The 26,728-nt window shown below is 39.6% G+C and overlaps 3 protein-coding genes across 10 annotated transcripts in view; 2 read left to right on the top strand and 1 right to left on the bottom strand.

The window, feature by feature from the left end:
* LMTK2 (lemur tyrosine kinase 2) overlaps positions 1–5,177 on the top strand; it is a 44,321-nt gene extending 39,144 nt beyond the window's left edge. The window contains exons 14-15 of one of the 2 annotated variants that reach the window (XR_012654533.1): positions 1,112–1,237; positions 1,913–5,177. Coding sequence is in view for 1 of the 2 variants with exons in the window: in XM_075058353.1 (XP_074914454.1) it covers positions 1,112–1,140 (29 nt within the window). In the remaining variant the exon portion in view is untranslated. Of the gene's footprint in view, positions 1–1,111 lie in introns of both variants that reach the window. The other variant, XM_075058353.1, reaches the window with a different exon arrangement.
* A 1,444-nt stretch (positions 5,178–6,621) lies between these two features.
* On the top strand, positions 6,622–10,736 carry BHLHA15 (basic helix-loop-helix family member a15). 3 transcript variants are annotated; one of them, XM_075058340.1, is made up of 3 exons: positions 6,622–6,885; positions 7,258–7,356; positions 8,484–10,736. In XM_075058340.1, exon 3 carries the CDS (start codon positions 8,520–8,522, stop codon positions 9,018–9,020), a length of 501 nt encoding a protein of 166 aa, XP_074914441.1. In that variant the 5' UTR covers positions 6,622–6,885; positions 7,258–7,356; positions 8,484–8,519; the 3' UTR covers positions 9,021–10,736. The 3 variants fall into 3 exon arrangements, with proteins under 3 accessions (XP_074914441.1, XP_074914440.1, XP_074914442.1); XM_075058339.1 differs by having other exon boundaries at positions 7,258–7,808; XM_075058341.1 differs by lacking the exon at positions 7,258–7,356.
* A 1,763-nt stretch (positions 10,737–12,499) lies between these two features.
* TECPR1 (tectonin beta-propeller repeat containing 1) overlaps positions 12,500–26,728 on the bottom strand; it is a 28,079-nt gene continuing 13,850 nt past the window's right edge. For 3 of the 5 annotated variants that reach the window (XM_075058343.1, XM_075058344.1, XM_075058346.1), the window contains 15 exons: positions 26,340–26,485; positions 25,222–25,377; positions 24,540–24,689; positions 23,760–23,917; positions 22,305–22,432; positions 21,918–22,020; positions 21,131–21,227; positions 20,644–20,723; positions 20,259–20,315; positions 18,532–18,706; positions 17,192–17,327; positions 16,752–16,844; positions 15,920–16,026; positions 15,326–15,445; positions 12,500–14,650 (listed from right to left, as the gene is read on the bottom strand). In XM_075058343.1, the coding sequence (XP_074914444.1) occupies positions 14,453–14,650; positions 15,326–15,445; positions 15,920–16,026; positions 16,752–16,844; positions 17,192–17,327; positions 18,532–18,706; positions 20,259–20,315; positions 20,644–20,723; positions 21,131–21,227; positions 21,918–22,020; positions 22,305–22,432; positions 23,760–23,917; positions 24,540–24,689; positions 25,222–25,377; positions 26,340–26,485 (1,904 nt within the window). In that variant the 3' untranslated portion in view covers positions 12,500–14,452. Of the gene's footprint in view, positions 14,651–15,325; positions 15,446–15,919; positions 16,027–16,751; positions 16,845–17,191; positions 17,328–18,531; positions 18,707–20,258; positions 20,316–20,643; positions 20,724–21,130; positions 21,228–21,917; positions 22,021–22,304; positions 22,433–23,759; positions 23,918–24,539; positions 24,690–25,221; positions 25,378–26,339; positions 26,486–26,728 lie in introns of those variants that run through there. The other 2 variants (XR_012654532.1, XM_075058345.1) reach the window with 2 other exon arrangements.

Here is a 26,728-nt window from a genome sequence, read left to right as displayed (position 1 = left end):
TTACTTTAAAACTACAAATTAAAAACTATGCAAAGATAGAAGTCATAGATGTGACAAATCTTGTTCTATTTTAAATACTTAATTTAGAAATGCATTTTTAACACTATAAAAGTTATGTCTGGTCTTGTATTTCAGTTAAGACATAGCTTTCCATTTAGATTATTTGCATCCAGGTTGCTACGAGGTTGTGGTTGAATATTCTATGGAACATTTATAGGACAAGCTTACAGTTTTTCTGTTCAAAAAATTAGTGCTATATTTATATAAATGAAATCTATGCAGTCCTTAAGCACTTCTGTATAGCTGCCACTCTATGGCAGTTGAATAATTCTCATTATTGTACTGTCATAAGTCACAATTTTATTTTTATTGCACAGGGTGAGGATGCTAGGAACATAATGTTTCTGACATTGTTGTCTAAGCTTATTTTACAGTTCAGTTTCTTTTCGTATTGCTTTTTAGAAAGTGCATTCTTGACATTCTCTCAAGAATGGCGGTGTTTTCTAGAGCTGCGAGTAGGATAGTTGCTGTTAGGAGAGCCAAACAATTTGTTCATAGCAATATTGAGTACTAGCAGTATTTATTAACAGAAGCTTTCTTGTCTAACAAAAAGCTTTTTTTTAAAGCTTTGATACATTTTTTTGAGGGTTAAGAGAAGCAAAAGTAAGCAGACTTGAGTCAGTTCACCATATTATTAATCTTGATAAAATGTTGCATTATTAAAAATAAATATTACTGATTGCTGAGCCTTGCTAATGGTCAATGTCTATAAATATGTAATCGTTGTTATATAGAGTTGTATTGTTCTTGTATTGTGCTTATTGATTAGATAATATTTGCTGCTTAGTAACTTTCAGATAAGAGAGATTATTTTGGAGATCCTACGTTGTGTTACGTGTCCTAATAAGTGACATTGAACTGTGTGATTTAAGCAGATGTCTATGTATAAATGTACCAAATGTTTACAGTAGTTGAAAGCCGTAGGGAAAGATTAACCAAACTTGGAAGTGCAAAACAGCAGAATGCCAAGTTCTAGCAAGAGTCTTACAAAAGAATTGAGGGTTGTATGGAAGAATCTCACTGTACCTTATGACCTTTCCTCCACTAACAGGAAGCAGTGAAGATGGAGAAAAAGATTAAATGAATTAAAACTTCCTTGGACTACATACATAAAACACACAGACTTTGTGTCTGAAACTTCTTTATCTAAACTCTGGATCCTCCTGGAGTAACACAGGTAATCAAGAAGTACTAAGAAATGAAAGTAAACACTGAAAGCAATGTTAAATCAGGACATTAATTTGAATGTGTATTTAACTTTGTAATGTATTTTTAAATCAGTGCAATTTTGCTTTTCATTGAAAGACGATTCTGCCGCTGTTTTCAAGTACTTGAAGTATTTTTCAGATAAATTAAGAAACACGTAAAGCAATTACACTACAGTCTGGTTTATGTATGAGATTGTATAATATTCTTTTTATATTTTTCCATGTAGTTCATTATCTATTTGAACATACACCTGTTGTAGAATTGTGTATAACTGTCCTGTGCAACAGGTGGCTGTGTTGCTGAAACTGTATGAATGATAGTTGATCAGTAGTGAGCCATATTTATTCAAAAAGATATCACTACATATTACTTTGCTTATTACAATTGCACTATGGATTATTCTTCCTTTATTTCCTGATGATGTACAGAATCAAAATCTTAAATCTTTCAAGGAAAATAAGACAAGTTGAATTGGCCCAGTTATCCAGTTTAATTTGTCTTTTTTGTAGCCTTTGCTATGCACGGTACTTGTAAAACATACATAACTTCTGAGTGTTATGTTAGACTTGCTGAAATCTTATATTCAGTACCATTTCTAAATGATAATGATTATAGATTGATTGTTAGTGTTCATGTTTTATAGGAAACTGGAAAAGAATATATGATATGCTCTGGAATTTTTAGATGAAAAGAGATAATGTCTCTTAATTCCTGAATATGATTCTACTGACTGCTCTAAACTGTAATAGCATCTGACTATATCATAATTAAGGGCCTTCCAGTTTTTACTACAATTTCTGCCTTGGAGAGAGAAGAGGAAAAATTGGCTGTACAAAACTGTGGAATTTATGAATCTTCTAAAAAGACTAATTTCAATAGACTGGATTTGGGCACACTTGGCCCTTTAGTTGTACATTCTGTAAATTTTGAAGCTCACTCTTCTGCTGACTGCAGACTGGGGCTGCTGTTCAGAGGCCTGTGGTAAATCTACCTCTCAGTGATGTTATGACAATTAAGAATTAGATTAATGGTTAATACCCAATTTTGCACCCTTTATAAGGCCAGACCTATTTTAAGATGTCTGCAAGGCTCCATGGTACATCTTGAAATGCATACTGACCAAAAGATGCAGTATAGTAAAGTTTGCTCTGAAGCTGTCTGTAGGGAAGGGAGTGTAATGTGGTTGGGTTTTTTTTTTTGTTTTTTTTTTGTTTGGTTTTTTTTTGGTTTTTTTGTTTTTTTTTTTTAACCTTCATACTCTACCATGCATTTAGCTAGTTTAATCCTTCAAACTGCTTGGGAAAAAAAAAATCCTTAATTATTACTTCAAAGTGAGTTCAGTTGAGAAACAAATTCCTGACCTCTTGGAATGCCTTATGCAGCTGCGGATCTATAGGAAAAACTGATAGGAACAGTTTATCTGGCTTTGTATTTTAGTGTCCTAAAATACAAGTGTGCTACTAAGTACTTTGTATTTTAGTGGATATTTTGGCAGGGCTTCAGTATAATGGTGGTCCAAGTGTTCAGATCCAGTCACCAGAGAGTTTTCATCACATGAAGTATGGGAGGACTAGATATTTTCAGATGTGTAAAGTTTTTTTTTGTATACCTCTATATATGCATTTTGATTTTTTTAAGTATGTTTTAAAATGACAGGAATACATTAACTGCTTTTTTTCCCCCAGCATTATTTAGCCCTTAACCAGAATGGTTTCCATACTGATCAAAAGGGAATGATTTAGTTATAATGTTATTTAAAATTGCCAATGTATTGTTGAGATAACTCTTTCTGATGAGGCGCTCAGGTTCAGAGTTAATCAGAACTGTTCTTCTGTAGGAAGTGAGGAACTGAATTTTTCATGGACTTTTCCCAAAACACCATTTAAGAGGCAAAGCCAAGTAGTTCTTAATACGGGCTTACAGTAAATACTGTAGAGGGTTTAAGGAAGCTGTGTGCTGCTCTCAGTATTTTAAAATATAGGTAATAGACTTTGTGCGTAAATTATTGCTTAGAAATTCCATAATTCCAACATTAAACTCCTTGATATTGCTACATTGAGGTGTCTCATCTGTCTGCTCTAATTCTCACCAGAGTAAGAATGGAACTCCATAATGGTCTGCAAAGAATGTGTGGGCTTATCTGCCTTGGCATGGTGAAAATCTATCAGACCTGGAGTTCAGCCTTAATTTTGAATCATTTGATTTAAAATATAGTCCATGGTGTTAAGTAAAAGCTTATACTCCAGAATGTTAGAGTTTGATTGTGCATTTTGTTTCTTATAATTCTGGAAAATCCTATGTTTATCTTGCACGTCAGGAATTTCCTTTGCTTGATGGAAATAAAAGATATTTATTCTCTACCAGGGTTTAAAGAAAATCTTACATAGGAAGTGAAAGTTTACTCCTTTGTCTGAATGGACTCATTGCTAATGAATTGCCAAAGGAGCATTTTTTCCAAAACGAGCTGGGATGTGTATGATATTAAGCAAGGTAGTGTCCTTTTTAGCTGTACAATGAAGAGAAATAAATATTTAAAGTTGGTTCACCTCACTTAAACATGAATTTTAATTTCAGTAATCCAGTAGACTGGATTACAATAATATAAATGGTCTTTTTTGGAAAAATTTATAGTTAAAAATCTGATTAATTACTCGCAATATTTAAATATCTGCCTAGCAGTCAGTGGCACAATGAAGATGAATCAGTTAATTCCAACGTGCTACATTATAAGGGGATTTGTTACAAATCATTGGTTAAACTATATGTAATTTCTTGCACTAGCTACTTAAGTATGGTTTCCGTTTTAGAAGTACATGTATCTATTTTCAATGGTTTATTATGAGGACTGGTTACGTTTTAATTCCTTCTCTAGTAGAATACCTTGATTATTTGAATAATGAAGGCATTGTCTCAATTTGGCTACTAAAGTCATTTGAAAGATCTGATTTTTCCCACCTAAGGAAGTTTGTTTAAAAATGAGGATCTGTAGTGAGAAGCCAACAGAGCGAGAAGAGTGTCCAGTTTTAATGGGAACACCTGTACTCTCCCAAATCCCCAAGCTGCAGATATGTTGTGTGTATAACTGCATTTATGGAAACTGCCATTTTCATGGAAATGAGCAGATTAAACATTTTTTCATATCCTTGTTGATGCACTAATGAAAGCCATTTAAGCCTCATTCTTTTTATCAGTATTTTTAGCAGATTTTTATGTAGTACTCGATCTTTTTCATGAGGAGGCTGGTTGGTAGAAAGACTTTTTTTTATGATTAAGCACTATGCTACAATGTCAGCATTGTCAGGTGTTAGTGACATGGCTATTTTTGTTGGAGTTGGTGAAAGGTGGAATCCAAGTATATTAGCCTTATAAGAAATAGCCTTAAATAAGAATGGAGTGTACAAAATTACTTCAGCTTTAAGTCATACAGAAATATCCTTGCCTGTTAGTGGTTTTGGTACAAGACTGGAAAAAATCTAGAGGAGAGTCAAAACATCATATAAACTTATTGAAAATAAGTATTTGTAATACCAGCAGCCTGTTTTTCAGAAACTTGAATATGACTTACAGTTAGTTTTGTTTATGAAATTGTTTGAACTTGCACAGATGTAGGTGTAACTTAAATGATAAATGGTACTGATGTGTGTGTATATATTATGTTTAATTCTATTTGTAAATGAGAAACTATGTAACAAAATCATAGGTATGAGGTTTTCCTATTGTAATTTAATACAGGTATGAGGTTTATGGCAATATATCATAGTTAATGAAATTTCAGGTCAAAATGTCTTTAAATTGTGTACATTTTTAAATTGTAATTTCTACTGTATATTGATTATCATGCATAGTGTGATTCAAGAAACTGCTTGTAATTTAAAAATATTTAATATTAAAAATAAAATACAGTTATATATTTATAATCTCTTTGTCTGTTTGTTCATTCTTAAACAGATGCCAGCAATGAGTCAGGTCCACAGTATAGTTCTACTGTAAGATATATTTGTTAGTGTCCAGAGGTTGAGAAAGTACCAAAAGCTCAAAGCTACAGTCCCAGCAGATGAGTTGACACTCAATAGTGTAGTTGCCTTTAATTTCTTCTCGTATCACCCTTGTGCGAACTTCAGTAGACAAGCAGTACTTGAAATACAAACAGTGTAATTCTAAACACTGAATACTGCTTTTGATCCTAGAATTAAGCATCTGTAGGAAGAATGGAGATTTCAAAATTTGTAAGTACCCTCCAGAAAACAGGTTAATAATGTTTTCTTAGTATTCATTGAGTTTATTTCTAGAAGATTATTTTCTTGTTTTCTTTAATCTAAGTGTGCATGTGCTGAATGGACCGAAGATGGCCGGGTAAATGTAGTACTTGTGTGTATCTGTAGCTCCTTTCACACGAGGGGGAGATAGTTTCAGCCTGGGCACTCTGTGAGGCAGGAGAGTGCCGTTTTTTCCTCTGAACCTGTTAACCGTTAAGGTTGTGATGACACATTGCAGCAATGTTAGTAGTTAATAGAGGCTGTCGTGGAAGCCCCCACATTGTATCGCAGCTGTTCTGAGCCCTGGCAACTCTCAAGACCTGGGAATGAGAAACTGATATCAAGATGACTTGACTTCAATAGGTAAAATATAACTACTGGGCTGAAATTTGACCAAGACAGTCGTCATTACTGAGAACAGATGGAAGAAATCCCATGGCACTAAGTTGGTCATCTTATATAGAACCTGTTACCAAAGAATTTGAGCACTTGCAATCTTTATCATCAGCAGCCTTCTTGCAAGGGCTGGAAGTGCTTTGTCTGTGGGCCTTTTTCACAGAGCTGCTGTGGTAACTTGCACAGCCCTTGGCAGAACAGACATGAGACAGACCTTTTCCTCCTCCACTCGAGGACACTCCACCCGCTGAAGTACTGGACTGACACCTCCTGTAGTGACATTGATCTGTCTGGCTTAGTGTCCGTCAGTCTGGTGGCAGCACCTCCATACACACGCTGCTGCCGTGCTGGCCGAGAGCGCTGCCTCCCCCCTGCCCTTTTCTTCTCACCGAGAGCCCCGTCGCCATCCAAAACCCGGGAGCCTTGTGCCGGCTGCTCTCTCCAGGCACTGTCCCCCTCCGTCGGCCTAAAAAGGGTAATGGCAATAGCTGGCGGTCACGTCCCCCTGCACCGCTCCTTTGCCGGGACCTGGTGCTTCGCCTTACGGGGGTCCCTTCCCCGCAAGGACCGTTACTTCGCAGCCCGGCCGCCGAGCTCAGCGCCCAACTCTCGCCTGCGCCGCCCGGCCCGGCCCGGGCCCGCCCCCGCCGCTAAAGCGACGTGTCGCGGCGGGCGGGGGCAGCGCAGCCACCTGCGGGCGCGGCGGGCAGCGGGGCCGCCGGCTGCCTGGCGGGGCTCGGGGCCCGGTCGCCGCTCCAGGCTGAGCTCGGACCCCCCCGGAGGCTCTTCTTCTCTCCGCCTGCGGTGGGTCCTGGTTCCCAGCAGGCTCCCGCTGACAGCCCCTGGCTCAGCCCAGGGGACGGGCAGCGCCCCCGCAGACCCTCCCGCCGCTCCTGGCTCCCACGTCGTCTCTGCTATGTCACCCCCCGGGCCCTAGGCACCTTCTCCGCAGCTGGTGGCAGCGGTAAGTCACAGAAGAGGAAGGCCAGCCCTGATGGACGGGTGCAGAGGGTGGAAGACTTGTTGGTATTTGGCTGCTCTCTCTTTGGTTTCTCTCGACTGCCCCGGGTCTGTTGCTCCTGACCCCCTCTCCATCTCTGTTTCCTCCTTGCACACCCATGCCATCTCCCTGGGGGTCCCAGCAGCCTAGCTGTGGCCCCATGAGGGTGGTTTCTCAGGGTTACAGCAGTGGGCAGCAGTCTGAAAGCAAACCTCGGCCAGCGAAGCACCATCTTATATCCCATGCCATCCCATTTGCTTATCCCCAGCCTGCAGTTTTCAAAACTACTTTGCTCCCAGTTTGCTGAACCTCCCTTTCTCTTGGATTTTCTTCCAGCTTTCTCTGCTGCCTGCCTCCACGAACCTCCTCTTCACCAAGTCCTGCAGATGTTTTCCTTTCAAACAGCAGCTGCTCACTTCTCTGCTCTCCCCAACCGTGCGTTTTGTGCTGGAGGGGGGACGTTGACTGGTCTTCTTTGTGCCTGCCTTTACTTTTCTGTCCTGCAGTCATGCCTTTTCTGCCAAGTGACTTAGTCTAAGAGTCCAGAACAAACCCGATGCTTGGCTTTAGTCTTATTTTCTTGCTTAAGATACCCGCATGTCTTAACGTTTCTTCTAGGCTCCTGTAACAGGAGCTGTTTAGTGCCGTCTTTCAGCATTTGTCACCTCAGTGCTACCCTAACCAAACTGCTTTGTGAATTCCTGTCCTTTCTGGCAAAGTTGCTTCCCTGGTAGTAAGGAACCTGGGGATGGCCAGGGTGCCCTCGCAGGCAGAGAACTGAGTCATTGTGAATGCCGAGCAGCTGAAGGTGTCTCTAAAGAAATGAGAGAGGAAATGATATTTACTGCAGCACACCCGGGAACTGGTCACCACCTGCTCCAGCTAAGGTTGGTGTCCTATACTGGGACAGTCAAGCACCTGTGGCTAGGTTTTTTTAAATTATTATCACTATTGGCTCGCCAACTCTAAATGCTCCTACATAATAGCATCAGAAAAAAAAAATTTTTAAGACAAAACCTTTCTGTGACTATATGAACTGGAGAAAAGTGGAAGGAAGCATTTTGGAAATAGACTCTCAGTAACGTTGATGGTTGGTGTTAGAGGCAGGGTTGCTGTGAGGCTGCTGTCTTCAGATGTAGTGTTGGCACAGAATTTGGGCTGAGGGAGGGTAAAATTTCAATGCTGTCATCTGCCTTGCTAACATGTGAGGAAGTAACGTTGCTGTGTCTTTTTGGATAACCTGGAAAATAAATAGTTCTCTGCTGCTGTTGAACAGGGGTAGAAACTGCAATTAAACCCCACTGTTATTGATTGTTGTTGGAAGAGGGAAGTGCTTTTTTGTGCGTGTGTGTGTGTGTGTGGTGGGGACTAGTCCAGAATGCAGAAACGTTGTGGGTGAAAATGCGTTGCTGGCTAGGAGTTTCCAAGCTTCTGTGTTAGTGTGTTATGTTTCCCTCTAGTGGACTGCTCATAAATATAGTGGAAGCCTGTTCCTGCATCAGATCATTTGTTCAGCATGGAACTGTGCAACAGTTAAAGATATTTGTGTCGTGTTTTTACAGCACATTGATGCTTAATACCAGTACATCTACCAAAACATGAAGACTAAAACCAAAGGAAAGAAGCAAAGGCATACTGTTGACAAAGAAGCATTTTCTGAGGAGTCAGCAATGAGAAAAAAAGAACTGGTGAAATGTTTGCAACACAAAGAAAGGAGGAATGGGGGAAACAAGGAGTGCAGCAAGATCACTGCAGCCAGAGCCAAGCATCCTTGGAGCAATAAGGACAGGCATCTGAGGAGACTGGAAAGCAACGAGCGGGAGAGGCAGAGAATGCATAAGCTCAACAATGCGTTTCAGGCTTTGCGGGAGGTGATCCCTCATGTGAGAGCTGAGAATAAACTTTCCAAAATAGAGACTCTCACACTGGCCAAAAATTACATTAAATCCTTGACCTCCATTATACTCAATATGTCCAACGGACACTTTCCAGCAGCAGAAGGGATGGGGGGAGCCTGGGGGTCCAAATTGTACCAGCATTATCAACAGCAACATGGGGATGATGATCGTGAGGAACAGCTACAAAAATATTCCACATAGATTCATAGCTTCAGCCAAAACACCAACAGTTAGCTACTACCGTCATTCTTTCTCCTTCTTGTATGATAATACATGTCAGTACATAAAGGTTTCAAGAGATTATTTTTGCCTCCAGCTATCCCCTATTTTTTCTTAAAAAGACAAACAGGTAATATTCATGGCTATAGCTTATACAGCACATTAAAAAATGACTTTAAACTATAAGAATTTTTCAGAGCTTAATGGATATATTTGTGTGGCATGTCAGGGTCTGGAAACCTATCCTGTAACGCTGTAGTTGAATTGAAAGTAAACATTTAGTAACTTTTGAAAATTACCCTCCCTGGAAGGGTTGCGAGTTGAGCATTTAAGGCCTGTGTCACCTGAGTTCACTAGAGCTTGAGAATCTTGGCTGTAGTGCTGTTCACCAAACTTTCAGCAACTCTGTTCTTATCTACCCTGCTATGGAGGAAAAATTGATGACAACATTTGACTAACTTGATGAATGAAGTGCCACGTATGGGAAATTGGCTACCAAATCTAAATATTTATCATCTTGAGTGTTTTGGATCTGCTCTGATAATTTTGAACTGTGCAAAGCATAAAAACTTTTAAAGTACTTGTTACTGTAAACATCTATAAAGCTTTCTTAGATTGTAAGCTCTCTAGAGTAAGGATGTTTTCTGGTCTGTATTTCCAGAGCATCCAGCCTCATGGAGTTTTTCTTTAGTGGGTCTCTGGGTGCCATTGTAATACAAATAATAAATAAGAGACAAATGAGCTACTTTTGCCAAAACTATGTTAAAAATGTTTTAGTATAGTCATAAGTTAGACAATGATCTATCCAATTACAAATAATTTGCTAATGATGTCTGTAATGTGATCAGGATTCTTTCTGGGTTAGTGCTAGATTATGGTATTATGAAACACAATAAATGAAGCAGGAACTCTTCAAAAAAGAAAGTGAGCTCTTCCCCCCCCCCCATCTTATTGTGAAAAGTTTTATGTCACTGCGGAACTCTCATTTCCTCTCGTATTCTCATACCTGAAGAACAAGCTGAGGTGCCCTCAGCTGGAACTGTGCTGCCTGTGGATCCCCTGTGTTACAGCTCTTCTACCCACATCCCCGAAGTCCTGTGCTGGCAGGATGGCTGTTGCTCTGTCGTGTGGATACGAAAGGTAGAATCTGGCATCTCGTGCACTGGTAGGATGGATAATAGTATGTGGCATGGTCCTTCTCCCTGCAAAGTAGGGCTATCCAAGGAGGAATGGTGGCTGAGGAAGCGCTTATTGGACCCATCACAGAAGGGTTATATTGAGCTGTGTAGTTTGTAACATTCTGTTTGTTTTGCTCCAGCAGGGCTGATAGCATGACAATTTCATTCGGACTAAAAGGTAAAGTTTCCCAGACAGGCTGGCAAGGGATGTGAATTTTTCCCCACCATACTGATCTACAAGTATGATGAAGAACGGCATAATGTTTTGTACGTGTGGTTGCCTTACTGGAGATGACTGATAGAAATTATTTGGATCCTGCCTTGACTTGTACTTTCTTAGTTTCTGAACTGTTTTGACACTAAAATAGTTTGATTAGCCCTGCTAGTACTCAAGTGTTAATGAAAGTATTACCTAGTTTTGTAGATTTGACTTGTTGTAACAGTGCTGTATTGTACTTCATCCAACAGCTGCTCCTTATTGGTAAAGCCCTTAATGTATTTATATGTTGTCTGATTATAATGGGAGAAATCAGTAACACCAAGGCATTTCCTTTCAGTTGTTTTAGCATCTCTTCAGGTAAGTTGGTTACGCTGGTTGTTATGTGGCCATTTCTCACCATATGGGTCAATGCAAACAGGACCTGACGGGCTGTTGGCAACAACAGACAGACCAGTACCTGTACCAGTACCGGTACCGGTGGGAGAGGTGTATTGTAGCGTGACAGGCTGCTCGGGCTGTGCCTGTGGCCGTACCTACCTGTAACCTGGGGAGAAGCCGGGCCGGTTCGGGTGTAGCCGTTTCTGCAGCATCCTTGCCCTGCTGGGGATCGCCGGAGGGTGGAGATGATCCCGACGCCGGTGCGGGATCGGGATCGGGGGGGAGGACCTCGGCGTGTCCCTCCAACGGCTCCGAGCTTCCCGCCAAGCAGGGGCGCGGCGAAAGGGCTGCCCCGCCAGCCGCAGGTTCTCTCCCCGGCGGCGAGGGCGGCGGCGTCCGCAGGCGGAGCGAGGGAGCCGCGGTGGCGAGGAGGTACCCGGGAAGGGGAGCGTCGCCCGGAGCGGTGGGCGCTTTGCTGTGAGGGAGCGGGCGGCGGCGCTGAGGGGCCGCGGCCTCAGGCGTTTTGGCGGGCTCGTCCTCTCGCGAGAGGAGCCGGCGGGCCGGGCCGCTCCTGAGGGAGCGCGGCGGGAGCGGGCTGAGCGGCTGGAGGGGCAGGCTGCGGGCGGGCGTTTGCGGCTGCCGCAGCCGCTCCGGCCGCTGCTGCGGGCACCGTCGGGGGCACATGGTGCTGGGGGTGGCCGGCCTCTGAGGAGGGAGGGAGGAAGGGGACGGACTCACGTGTCCCCGGCTTGCACCGGGACCTAGCGGCAGGCCCCGCCGCTCTGCTGAGGAGAGCTTGGAGCCTGTGTGGAGGCGCTGCAGGGCGGGATACCTGGCAGCGTGTTGCAGCAGGGACCTCTGCCCCAGGGAGAGACGTTGGTGCCCAGGTGTGGGCTGCAGAGAGGGCTTGGGGCCTCTGCCCCGGGCTGCAGCAGTGGTGGCCTCAAATACCAGCGTCAGCTGGCTGTTGTGGAACGGCGAGGTGTTCAGAGATTGACTGGACGTGGCCCGGAGCAACCTGAATGGATTGGCCCTACGGGGGGTTGGAGTAGATGTCTTCCTGAGGTCCCTTCCAGCCTAAATTCTGTGGTTCTGTGTGTCGTAGAGTAAATGATGACTAAGCACTTGTAGATTATGGTCATTTTTTGTAGGATTCTTTAGAGGTCATTAGTCTGCTAGACCAGTGCATTATAAGGTTGATCTGAGAGTTTCCAGATACTGAACACTGGTCCTGAAAGGTTTTTGTGGGATAGCCCTGTTTGAATTGCTATTTGGTTACTTTGGCCGAGGAAGGAAGCCAATGAGTTGGAAAAACAATATTTTAACAGTGCTATTGCTGAAGAACTGCACATGACTTTAAGAACCAATTATATAATTACTGTTACAAATATGGAGTTCAAATGCTTGTAGCAGTGTATTTCTGTCAGGACTTCCTATAAGCAGAGGCATTATTTCAAACACTAAGCCCAAAATGTCATGTAATAAAAATCTAGCTATAAATACAGTGGCAGAGCACATACATGAAGGTTACTCCTCTGAACACAGGCATCTGTGATGAATATTCAGGCACAGGACGTAGACGTTTTAATGGAATGACAGCTGCTAGTTCCACAGTGGTACTTTGCTACAAAGTGCTGCTTTCTAGAACATGTCAAAAGGGATTTTGTAAGAAGCAGTTTTTTTCTGATAAATTACTTTTATTTTTCAAAATTGTTTCAATTTAAAGTCACTTTAACTAGCCATAACAATGACACTATGTTTTTAAATAATTTTCTAAATAATAGTTTCAGAAGGCAAATATTTAGTACTCAACTTATAATTTATCTTTTTACTTAAACCCAGCTTTTTACAGTAAAGTAAGTGAAACTTGGCAATGCAGGGAAAAAAGCAAAGGTACATTATAAAGCTTATTATATGAAATCAGTTTGATTTTTGGATACATAAACACTGACAATTAAAAGAAAAAATATTTTTGATAAGATGCAGAGAAAATACAATCCTAATAATTCTCTAAAAATATGTGTGATAAAGTTATTTATTTGGACAAGATACTGTGCAAGTTATGCAAAACCTATTACGGTAATTAGTGGAAACACATTATTTATGGTACTTCCACAAGGTATGTATAAACCAGAAATCTATAATCACATACTGGCAAGATCAACATGTTTTTTTAAAACAGTAAAGCATCTTGACTCTTCATTCACATTTTGACTTGGAAACAGTGCTTTCCTTGGCATTAAAATACCAAATATATTCTTTAAATACGTGCAAACATAAATTTTACTTCTACAAATACAGTACTGAGACCACACCACACTGCTCATCATATAAAAATAACTTCATATATAGTCACACACAGAGAGGAAAAATGATTGTAAACTGCTGCCAGGAGAAAAATGTGGTGCCTTCCTGAAGCTACTGGGAGACAAGGCTTTTTCAGCAATTCTCAAGGACTGGATTTCAAATAATAATTTCAGACCACAGTCAAATTATGGTAAGAAAGACCAGAAAAAAAAGCTTTTTTTGAGAATAAAAAGTGGTTTTGTGTTGGAAGAAGGGATGAATCAATCACTTACTTACTCGAAGACCAGAGCTTCGTTCTGAACCCACATTAGTATACGTTGGCAAACTCCAGTGCTATCAGCGAAGTTGGTTTGCATTCCTACCGCTGTGAAGTCAGAATCTTATTTAAGATCTTCTCTTGTCGTTTATACTATGAAAGTGTAATTTGCAATGATCTGGAACATAGCCTAACTCCTCAAGTGTCTGGTGCCTTCCAACCTCATTAGGTAGTCATCTGTATACCTCAATTATCATAGTTCCAGTTAAGATGGAGACAAAACATGATTTACCACCAGTTGGACCGACAATTTAGAATGAGATTTTGTCACTCTCTAGTCAGACTGAATAGGACCATGCTCTCTACATAGTCTCACTGAAAGCAGTGGTTCCGCTTCTCAACTAAGATACTGCTCATTGTGAGCAAAGATAGCAAAAATGGGCCCTTGCTGGTAACTGCACCCTATGCTGAGTTGTACAGAATTTAATTTTACCGATGGGACTAAGAATAGCATGACCGAAATACACGCTTATATAAGCAGGACTCACATGAGCAAAGTTATGTGCATGTATAAATGCTTATACAATCAGGACCAGTTATGTTTGCAGTGTAGATCACTGGAGTTGCCTGTAGTTCATTGAAATTGATACAACATCTTCATCTCTGCTCAAATACGTATTTAAAGAATAGTCTGCAAGGTGTGTGAGTATGAGAGAAATGTAGGGAAGAGAACTGTAATATTCGTTAAAAAAAAAAAAAAAAAAAGTAAATGTAGTGATCACCTGCAAAGATATTCACATTTGTATGGTGTAGCAGCTATGGTAAAGGGTCAGAAATACATTGTGGCTAAAAAGCTTGCCTGCTTTGACAAAACTATTAGCTCTATCAAGTCACATTTTACACATGATGTAGTAGAAGAAATCAGTATTTAAAATACCCCAATTGCAAATTCCAGTTCAGTAAAATATATTAGTAGCACAAAAAGGTCATGTTTTTCTCTCCAGGCTATAGACATTTAGTTTCTTTTTAAATTATACTGACTACTGCTTGTTTGCAACACGTAAATGGCAACAACTTAACAATTAGCAGCATTTCTGTCCAGTTCTTGACTTTCACTGACCATCAGAGGGCTTTTAGAGTGTTCTGTTTTCCCTTTACTCTCCTCATCTTCTAAATCCTTTGATACTGCAGGGTTTTCCTCAGAAGTGTCATGCACAGCAACCCGAGATGCTTCAGTTGCACTTCCTCTGACTGTAATGTGCTCCCATCCACCCTATAAAAGATTGATAAAGAAATAGAAAAGGAGAAACATCACCCTGCGATTATAGTATCTATCTGATGTGACGCTTTATGTACACTACTAGTTTTATACTATTTTTTTCATGAGGAAAGTAATCCTGCTCTGGGCTGAATCAGAAAAAAAGGCTCCTTGTAAAACAAAACAAAACACAACATACCTCCCTGACAGGGAGGTATATAGGTAGTAAGCTTGAGGATTATTTTTATTACAGGGAATGGAGATTAGTAGGGTCAGGCGTTTATAACAGCCACTGCAGGTTTTCCACCAACTTAAAAGGGGCCAGAACCTTGAAATAGTCTTTCTCAAAACACTGAGGGTAATACAGGGAGCAACAATGAGGAACAATCATGTGCAGACTCGGAATCAATTTTTAAAAAATGGTACTTACTTTACTAATTTTTCCATTGTAACTTTTAAATTACCTATTTAAAATGAATACTTACCAAATGCAAATACATTATTTCCCAGCTATAATTGCATAACCCATTATATTAACTTAAAAGAGGAACCTAAAACTGAAGAACAAAGGTCAATTTCCTTTCCAAGCTTTGGAAAGCTTGCCAGCTGGAGCAGAATGTCACTTTCTAAGCGTGCCCATGGCTATTTGGATATATAACTTTTAGGCAGTATTACACTCTCAGCACTTACCCCAATACCATAATCCCATGAGAGGCCTTTAGGTTCCATTGGCTGAACACCAGTCCGATGGCAGACGGTCCCACAGCTCAAACTATGACTTCCTTGCACTTTGTCAGCTATCACCCAGAGCTCAAGAAAGCAGAGAGAGGCAGTAAAATGTGTTCTTCATGCTGCTTTTCCCAGACATGAAAGTTTTAAGTCTGTTTGACCGCTTTCAGAAATTAGTCTTGATCTTGAATAGGCCAAAACTGCTCTAATTTAGTCAGCGAGACACCCAAACAAACAACTAGATACCAGTGTTACAATGAAAACATTGCCAGATAGTAAGACTTGGCAGGACAGAGATTAAATATATAAAATAGCCTCATTAAAAAAAAAAGGAAAAAATTTAACAAGGCTATTTACAACAAAGGGCTGGCTGTATCACTGTTTCATTGGCATGACTTTTGTCTTGCTATCAGGATTCCAGCATTTAGACAATTACCTTGTGGAATAAATTAAGTTAAACAAAAATAATTCTGAAGAACACTTAATTTAATTACAAAAGTATGTTAAGCATAATTTTTAATAAACTAATGAGATGCAAGGAAGCTTAATACACACCTGGTCCAGGGGCCCTACAGACATTTTACGGATATTATTTGAAACATGATCCCAAGTAGATCCTTGAGGGTAGCTTGGTGTGATACCTTGCCGGTACCAAAGATTGCCTATAAAATAAATAGTCCCAGTTACAGCTCAGGATGTCTGCTTTGTATAAAGTGCTAGTAAACAACATAACAAATCAGTAGTAAATACTTTCTGTGTTCTATGGAAATGTGTTATGGCTTTGACTAATGTGTTACAGTGAAACACAATGAAGTTCCTACTTTGGAATTTGTATTTCTATAGTTGTTCTTTGTAACTTTTCTGGAAACCAGCAAATACTTTGTTTTGTAAAATTTCTTGGGGAAAAATGTTCATATAAAGAACTATGCACTAGAGAAGTAAAACAAATTTGAGATTAAGATCTCTGAAGGAGACTGGTATTAAGGGCTTGTTTCTTTTACAACAGGATGCTTCATTATTTAACTTGCAATGATTTGCAACAGGAACGTGGTATTCTTCAGTTCTGCATATTCTAGGGTTTCAGACAAACCCTTCCATGCAATTCTCTTTAAGATTCATCTGTCTTTTCCCCTCACCCCAAAGTAATAGCATAGATGCTGGATTGTTGCTGTCTAGGGAACTATCAGATATAAAAAACCCCAAGTCTTCAAAACCAGTCATTAAGAGGGCTGCCTACTCCATGTCTTTGAATATGAAATATTACTCCTCTTGGAGCAACAGTAATCTGTCCACAGAAGCTTTGGCTTAGCCTCTCCTTTTTAAAGCAATCTGAAGTATACTGATTTATTTTTTGTAACATTGATAAATAATTTTTAAAAATCCTTACCATTTTTATCCAACACGAACACAGACGTTCGTCCTACTGAGACTTGTTTTAACTTTTGTTTTTGAGGTGAAGGAATATGGTACCAACAGTCACCTAAAAGTCAGAAATACTTGAGTAAAACATTGAGAAAATGGAATTATGTATGAGTAAGTCTTGGAAATGTCTGCAATTGAAATACATAGCTGTGCAAGAAAGCTGTGAATGACACTACACTTGATTTATTTTTACTAGTTTGTTTTTAGAAACAAACACTTGAAATCATGCAAGTGAAAAGCAAATTAACTGCTATAATAACATGAGTATTATTCATATGCAGTGTTTTGCACAGCTATTGGAAAGGACTGTGCTAAACAGATTTGTCTTTTTCATACATGGCATTGTAGTTGAGCTTACACAATGTATAAGATAAAGACTGTACTAAAAAAAGTCTAAGTAGTTACCTGCAGGTTTTTTTGGAGACACTGAACCCCGATAGAAGGCAGAACCATCTCTAGCAATAGCCCACACTTGGTAAAATGCTCCGATTGAGATGGAAATGAAGGGCTGATCTGTTCCCACATGCAGCCAGGATGTTCCCTAACAAATCATGGAAGATGAATTGTGAAGCAATGGTTAAAAACTCCACAACAAAATATTGTTGATTATTACCAAATGGGAAAAACCCCAGATAGCGGAAAAGATTCTGAAGAATAACTCTTACATAACTTTACAACTGAACAGAAAAAAGGTCCCTGATCCTCAAAGATATTTGGATATATTACTTTTTGAAAATAGCTATGTTGGACTATAACAGGGCCTTTTCTGCTGAAACCACTGGAATTTAGGCACCTAGTTGTCTCTGAATAGCTGGGCTAGAGCCTTTTTTTTTTTAATAATCCCTTGGTTTTGATTGCACAGAGCAACAGTCTCACAAAAATCAACTGATACAGGGCTTCAGATTCCAGACACAGTATTCCAGTTCTTGCTGTTGCAGTGCCTTACAAATCTGTGCTACTGTAACTGTTTGAACGGAAAGGGAAAAAAAAATATCTTTCCTATAAATTTTCAACTTCTTGCAGTTTTTGTCCAAATTCCACTAAAGTATATTGTTAGATTTTTTTCCTTCTTGTAAATATGGCTTAAAAATCAGTGCATATCAACCCTAATTTGGTGTTTCAGCATGTGTCTATTATAGGAAATAAGTATTCCTATTGAAATTACTGGGACTATTTGTCCCTTTCTCCATACTTTACTGGACATTTGTTCATTATTTCTGTCCCAGTCCATAAAAAAGTCAAATCTGTAGGTTAGTCCAGGCCCACCTGTCTTAAATAAGCAGAGTCAATTCCAGGCCCAGAAAACTCAATGGCCGAACTCCTGTGGATATCAACAGGCATTAGATTGGGACCTTACTTTAGAGAAACTCTATCCCTCAGCAGTTCATTTAAATGGGATACACACAATATCAGCAAGTTTAAAAAAAAAAAAAAAAAGAGCAACTAAGCTATCAGTGCAGAAAGTGGAAGTGCTTCACGAGAAGATACACAGGGGCTGAGAGGGGCTCCTGCAAGTGATGTGTCACCAGCTAAGACAGATTATGCAAGACAAGCGCTATTGTAAGAAATGTGGGCAGCAAACTGTGTTACAGCTGATGGACAAGGACTTTCAAATCTGGGACATAAAAGGGAAAAAAAAAATAACAAGGTGCTTTGAGAGAGGGCACTGCATGATTGTGTGTATGTACTTGCATAATTACATTAAATACATCAATCAGGCAGTAAAAAGAAACAGGGAGCCTTACAGCTGGATTTTGCTGTGTCACTCCAAGCCTGCAGAGCACGTCTCCTTTGTCACCGATTGCCCACAGTGCTACTGCTTCTTCTCCGTCTGCATCTGAACTGGGAATTATGGAGATGTCCCACAGGGTAACAGGAGGCACTTCCAGCCATGGCCCGTTGGTGACTATCTTACATTTTCTGAAGCAAAAAAACCCCAAACCCATCAGACGTATGTACTTTCTATAACTGATTTTGTTTCACGGTCTGTTGTTGACTTCGGTGCAAACAATCCTGAAGTTTTTTCATTAAGTAGGTACAACAAGTATTAATATTTTTAATTTGAAAGGGGTTTAAAAAAACCAGCCATGTTTAGTATCAGGTTTTGAATTTTGACCTACTACTGATTTCTCAAAGGTTCTGTTTTTTTAAAAAAGTTACTTTACAAAACCAAGGCCACCCAAGAAGTCCACAGCTTGTGCTACACTGCTCCTTAGCTCTCTAAAACTCATTGGGCAACAGTTGGATAATGAGTATTTGTTCCCAAGCTGAGAATCCCACTGCAGAAAGAACTTCACACCTGGTTCATTCCTTCCTGTGTCTTGGTTAAGGGAATCATTTTACAAGTAGTTTTTTGGTGGAGCCTGTTAGAAAATTATGTAGCATCCTGAGGTAGGCAGAAATAAGGCAGCTCTAAATTAAAGAGTTGGAGGTAGATCATTCTGGGAATTTGTCTATTTTTTTTTGTGGAAGCTGCAAGGAAGCAGTGCTATCTATTAGGGAAACTATTTTAGATTCTATCATCCCAACAGCAATTTCTGTGTATGAAGAATGTCCTAAAAAGCTCCAGACATTCCTCCTTTCTCCAGTTCTGAAAAACTAGATCCAGCCCTGAGCTGTTCCCTATTTGTTTTCAATCTTCAATTGATAGCTAAAACTAGAGGAAATATTTAAGCTTGAGGGTATTTCTCAAGTTGCTTCTTTTATTTCAAGTCACTACTTTTATTTCAAGTCACTATTGTGATTGATTGGATTTTTTTGTGTGTTGTTGCATATCCTGGAACAACAGTTTGATGCTTCAGGACCTTACTTCAAAGATTTTTGTACAAGGACCGAAATACTAGCCTTGTAGTCCCAATAACAAATGGAACAATGTGTAACTGTAAGTTCACAGCAATTTATTAGTGTAGCTGTTAGATACTCTAGTACAGAAAGCATAGGAAAGCTGCAAAAACAGTGAATGCACTTTCCCTGCTTAACAGAATAGACTAGAATATAGTGGCAGTTTGCTGTTTTCCAGGTTCCACCTGAATATAGTGTACTGTGACTTAAACAGGGTTGGGATTATCTGTTGCTTAGTATGCAGTATGTGCAATTCCTATGTTAAAACTATTAATATAAAAAATGTATTACCACTTGTTACAAGTGACCTAGTATGTACTAATATGCCTAGACTCTACTATTCCTTAATCATTTACCATAAGGAAAATCAGATACAGAGAATAACTAGCTGACTTTTATCTACAGATCCCACAAAATCAAACATGGTATCTACCTGTAAAGGCTTAAAATTAAAACCATAACGCTAAAGATCATCAGCTTCTCTATTGGAGATGGGTTATTTATTGCAGGTTTCTTCACTATTGCTTTTGTTGATTGGGTGATAAGACTCTTCCCCTCATAACTAAAGGAGACTTTAAAGGAACAGTTAGCATTCAAGTTAAAAACATGTATTTATATCTTAGCTCCTCACCTTGCCCAGCGCCTCCGTCGGACAAAGTCTTTCATTGTCTTGTGACCATGGTAGGACCTACCAAAACAGATTTAAATAAGTGTTCATGAGGATGTCAGAGCATCTCTGATGTCACTGTCAGCCTGAGAGCACTGTCTATGTAACTGCCCACCAGACATGCCTGCTGACTTTAAAATGCTTGAAACTATAGTTTGCTAAGCTTACCTTGCTGCCCTACCTCCCCGGCAAATTTCAGTGTTAGTATCCCCATACAAAGGGGAAAATCAAGGCATACTTGTCCCTGTTAAAGCACAGTTAATGTGCAAAATAGCAAACAAGAAGAAATGATGACTTAAGCATGGCATTTGCCTGCTAGAATTTTAGGTAGAAGAAGGTATCTGCTTACGCTGGAAAGTCTGCTGCATACTGCCAGCCTTCCCGATCAGTTCCGCCTGAAGTATTAAAATCAATATACCAATCGGATACCTATTGTCAAAAGGAGACAATAAGAATAACAAGCACAATCAACACATAATGTATAATAAAAATAACCTCTTCCGCTATTTCCCTTCCACCATTTGGCGTGCAATGACTTGCTAAAAACCATCTTATACTTGCAATATAAGTTCATACAGAAGTTCCCAAGTCTTTTTAATTCAGTTGAAGAGAAAAGGATTGGAACAGAAGTCTAAGTCCCACTAAACAAAAAATCCCACTCAATGCTTAACATTCTTTTGACTATGGAAGATTATTGCTATTGTATAAGTGGGGAAACCAAGGTTAAATATTACAATAAATCCAGGAAGAAAATCTGGGTCACTTGAGCCCAAGTCTTGTATCCTACTTGCTAAGCCTTGCCGTCTTAGTAAAAAGACTTTTAAGACAAAATTTACCCAAGACCACTGTGGAGAAGGAGGCTTGGTATTGATTTTTGTACATTCCTGAAGGCCAGATGCATCGCTCCACATATATCTGTCCGTGGGCAGACCTCTGTGGTGAAACAGTGTACAAGGAATGCAAGGTCATTTACAACAGTGAATTTAAAAGGTGGGGGAGGAAAAGCCTATTTGTAGCACTTCCTGCTTTCATACACAAATCAGTTTTCTGTCATTAATCTCTGTATTTAGAAATACCATGTGAGTGATGAGGATAGTGGGAAAGAATCTGTACAATTGCGTCCAGTTACACCAAACTTGAGGACTACGTAAACTTTTCTCTGTAGAGTGATATTCCTCACTACTATTTAAGATTGGAAGGTGAATCTTGAGTTTCTCTGGCATAGACACCCATATATGTGCATGCTTTTTCAATAGTTCTGTTCAAATACACTATTCAAGGAACCAATGTATTTAGTACAATATGTATATGAATATATAGATCCTAATAAGAACTTTGCTGTATGGCCTTAGTAATGCAAGATGTTGCAATTAGGCACACTTTGTGCACTCACAAAGCACAAATCTGTAATGTTTTGCTATAAATGCATTTTGAATTCTTAATTACAAATCTACAAAATTGAGAAACTCTGCTCCTTCCATCTCAGGTGAACAATAAATGTTGGAGGAGACTGAAAATAAAGTAACTGTAATAACTATTCTGAAAAGCTAGAACAAACCCTTTGTTTCATTTGACAGTAGTAAAAAATTACAGTAAACAAATACAATAAATTGAGTAAATAACCTGCTGCTATAGCCAGTGACTGGGTTCCACCGCTGGTTCTCATAGATGTAGACACATTTCACATCTGACTGTGTATAAATGTTATCAGCACTACTGGCCAGTCCTGTGAGAAAGAAATTATTTGGATTATAGTAAAGCTTAAAGACACTACATTTTAAATTCCAATAGCCACAGTAATATTGCTGATTATCCTATTTCTCACTCTTAACCTGAAAATACAAATATAAAACTGCAGTACCAATTCCTTCCTGATGTGTGGCCTGTTCACTGTATAACCCTACATGTTAGTTAGGCTAAAGGAAGGACAGCTGAAATAGCTTGAATAGCTGACCCAGTCAGGAAGGTAAGTAAGAAATGTGTACACCGCAGTAGATCAACTGTCCATACCTTGAATGAAGCCACCTCCATATCCACCAGTATAAACCCAAGCTGTGTGATCATATCCTATGCCCCACACTATGCCTCGGTTATTGCACTCTATCAGTCGAAGATGACCTCCAACTTGGCGCCAAAACCTGCCAGAAAAAGGACAACGTTTTACATTTACTCTGCACCACATCCATCAGGAATGTACACCTTCCCCTCCTACAACTCAACAATCTTAAAGACACACAACTTTATATGCTCGTTTGTTAAACCTCTGTGCAATCTGTTAGCGAAGGCAGTTGCCGGTTGAAAGCACTTCCCCTTGAACAACTACTGAAAAGTTAGCTGGAAGGAACCTGTCTGCCTCCATTTGGAATTTTCAAGCTTTGAATTATTTTACTTTCCTTTTATTTTATGGCTTGTGGTTTGTTTTTTTTAATATATATATATAAAATTTATTTATTTTTTTAAACACTTGTTAGAATGATCTTGCTAGAATCTTTACATCTTAGTGGCCATCAACTGCCTCAGCTTTAACTTCATCTTCATTTTTTTAAAATCTAGGAATTGCCTTTATCTAACAAGAAAACAAATGATTGATTTATGTATTTGCTATGGAGCTCAGTAAAAACAAGGGCTTTAATTATTCCTATTCTCCTAATCTTTGCAGGTTAATCCTCTTCTGGGGCTTTACACAGCCAGATGGCCATGGTATTCTTCTAGGGAAGAATGGGGAAAATAAAGAGATCGCAGAGGAGTATTTTAGTTATCAGAATGGCAGGAGATCATCTAGGTCATGGATCCCCCAAACTTAAGATGGAAGAGCACACCAGCTTTGTGATTTGCCAGATGTTGAAGGTGCTCTACCCTGAAGGAAAAGGACTAAAGGATCTCTCAGGTATTATTCAAATACACTTTGTGCAAGTAACTTGAAACTGGGGGTATTTTTTAAATTGAAGATTGGCCTTTAACCCACCAGTTCCGAGGCTGATATTTTTTTTGCTTGAAGAGTTTGCAGTACTATATTGTCACAGCTGTAATAGAAACCGTAAAGGAGCTGATCCTGCACTGTAGTGACTATGGAGGATTCAGAATTTCAGATTTCCCGACTCAGATAAAACTGAAAGCTCAAAATACATTACAATTACAGTGATTAGGTTTACTTTTAGTCTAGGCCATCTCTTAATTTAAATAATTATGGCATTAAAGATGCACTCACAAAAAAAGGGGGATCTCAATGAGAAAGGCTTTTGAAATCACATGAATAGCTCCAGCATCTAAGAATTAAAATATGATTTGTTGAGTATCTTCAGATATACTTATGAATATGAAGGCAGCCATTAACCTTGTCACTGACAGACATCTGCAGCATACTATACACTCCAACAGCCCATCAAAGCCACTGACTTGACATGAAAAGACAGTCTTTCCTGGATGGCATCCCATGCAGAAAGAACAGCTTCTGAAACCTCTTACATTTCATCACATGGCATCAGGTGTGGTCCAGCCTCCAGTTCAGGACTTGGCTCACTAACAAATATGTCTCCTTTACAAGTAACTGACCAAATGGCATGGTGAGAAGGAGGGCCTTGAATCCGTCTGCTTTCACAACAGGACATGTTCAGCAAAGACAGCTACAAAAAAAGAAGCAGAGAACCAAAAGCTTCCGTTTACAGTCAGAACAAAATTGCCATAGATGCTTCAGTATTACAAAATGAAATTTTACCTTTGCAGGTTCTTGCAAATCAGCAAAGGGAATTAGCAGCTTTTTCTCAAAGGCACTGGAATTCAGTGTTTTAGAAATCATTAACACAATCACTGGAACCAATGCGGTTTGCAGTATCTGATCATTATGAAGTATCTTTCAGGTCTTCCATTGCTTTAGTGTATGTATGCCTGCCTGCCTATACATAAGACTCTCTACAACAGTGACCACAGATAACAGTTCTTCTACCAACGCAGAAGAACAGACTAACTGAATTAAACTCCTAACTCATTTGCAGCCTAATCTGTATCTGGAGATAGGAAGGGAAGGAAGAACAGTATCAGTTTTACTGTGGATCAGTAAAGCATGCAAACTCCAAAGGAGACAGGAAGCCTCAGCTGCCTCTAAATAAGTTTGAATAAACTTTTTAAATACCGAAATTGTGAAAATAGCTAAGTAACCTAGATACTGTAAATGTAATGCTGAGATTTCAGAGACTAGCTTTTGTTTTATTTCAGATATTGCTTGAGATGAAAAATTCACAGAATTACCCAGTCATGCATTTCTTGCTCTGTTGTGGCTGCCAGGCGGATTGGCCATCGCTGCTTCGTCCTTTCAGGTGTATACAGTGCAAAGGAGTGTTTGGCTTCATTCAGAACTTCAACTATAATAGTGACTTCATTCAGGAACACGTGGATATACTAAGACAAGACACACACAAAAAAATTTGCGACTAAAGCAAACTCAGATATACCTTCCTCAGAGCCAGCATTTTTGCACTTCAGGACAATGAACGAGGCATTCCTGCCAAGAATAGCAAAGGATCAATTCTTGGTGCAGAAGGAATGGGGCTCAATCTCCAGTCCTGCACTGCCTCTGATTCCTATTGCCCATATGCATTAACCCCATTTATGAAGACCCTGGCCAGCCAAGCTTGTCTCCTTCTTCACAGTCAAGAACATTTTGAACTTCCAAAAGAATTCCTAATTAGAGCGAAGCAGATGGTTTAAGCAATGTGGATGGTTGCTGACTGGGTATTTCTGACGTAGTATTAACATAGCTACAGCTTAGAAAAGCTTGCAATTTGCTAGTACCCTGGGCTACATTTGAATTGGTTCCCAAAACTTAGAACAACAGCATACCATAATTTGCCTCCCTTAAGAAAATTGTTTTCCCTTCAAAAGTTTTCCTTTGCCGTGTGTAACCCTCTCAAGGATCTCAAGCTGAACACACCTTTTTCTCCTCATGATACATGTAATAGATGAACAGGATGCTGTCGCGCATTCCATCACTCCCAGTGAACTGCTCAAGTGCGACTCGAACATCCATCCATTTATGAGGCTTCCAATTCCTCCACCATTGCAAGGTTCCAGTTTTAACCCAAACTGACTGCAGTGCAAACACAAATTTACAGGAGTAAGGAAAATGCATGACTGACTTTCTCCTGAATACTATTTTTTGTGACCACAAGAAATCCCTACTGCAAGTTAGTCTGTATCATATTAGTTAATTCTGAAACAGAGTATACCAGAGCATTCAGGAGGCTGAAGACAAAATGAAAACTGACAAAACTGGATAGAAAGGTGCTGAAATAGCATGTGTGTAACAGTGTTAACATTTCACCTCTGCAAGAATGCAGTAGCACACAGACACTAATCGACTCTAGTGTGCTCCTGTTGTAACACAACTTCTTATAGGTTGGACTTCAAAGGCTTTTGACATAATCTTTTTAAACTTGATTAAACCCCTGGACTCCAAGTGTTTTTAATGAAATTAATTCCAGATGTCATTTGGATATTAGGAATGAAGGGACCAAAAATGTGAATGAATCTGAAAAGAGCCATAAGGAGTCATAACAAAGGGAACATCAAACAAAAATGCGATTTAAGTGCTGCTATTGATGTTTGCATCATTGTTCTATTTCTGCAAGTTACATTAATCCCTTAATGGTCACAGAGAGGGTAAGTTCACCTGCTTGAGTCATTGTTTCAATTAAGAAGCCTCATCTTGTGGTGGAATAATTCATACAACGTTCCACTGTTGCCAACATTTCCCTGTAAATTTGAGGTTTCAGTGTACTCAAATAATGCTGACCAGTGCTTCGTTTGCTCCTATACAAAACTATCAGCTAATAATTTTAGATAAAGATTGCTGCTCCGTGTTTGGTAAGCTTCTAGTTTCCTACAGGGAGCTCAGACACTGATAATCCAGGAAAGTTGTCATAGACAGAAATAAGGACAGGAATATAAAGCTGACAGTAAGTTCAGATGAGTACATCAGAAATGTATTATCAATGCCCAGTATCGATAGATGTGTTTAGTAGACAAGAGATAAATATCCTCAGTGCTTACCTGCTCAATAGCCTGTTCGTAGTGCCTAAAATTCTCCAGTTCCCGCTTTGTCCTTTCACTGAGCTGCTGAAAAATCTGCTTTCGCCACGCTGCTGTCTGTGCTGGAGTGATAGACAGAGACAGAGATTGCACAGAGGATGACAAACCTAGAACAGAACCCAAACCAATAAACTCCAGTGAGCTTTCAGAGTTCTGTGAAAGGTAAAACATGATGCTGCTTTGAACACTGGACTGAATCAACCCAGTCTAACATAATTTCTCTAATTATTATACTTTGGAATCAATGTATTACAGCCAAACTTCGTAAATGATGCATAGAAATGGGATCACTAGATGATCATATAGAATCTTTCAAAGCTATAACCTTTGTTGGAAGTTTTATCACTGAA

Source organism: Buteo buteo, chromosome 27, assembly GCF_964188355.1.
Source record: "Buteo buteo chromosome 27, bButBut1.hap1.1, whole genome shotgun sequence".
Classification (NCBI taxonomy): Eukaryota; Metazoa; Chordata; class Aves; order Accipitriformes; family Accipitridae; genus Buteo; species Buteo buteo.
Note: the sequence above shows the minus strand (reverse complement) of the source record. Positions and strands in the feature narration are given on the sequence as shown.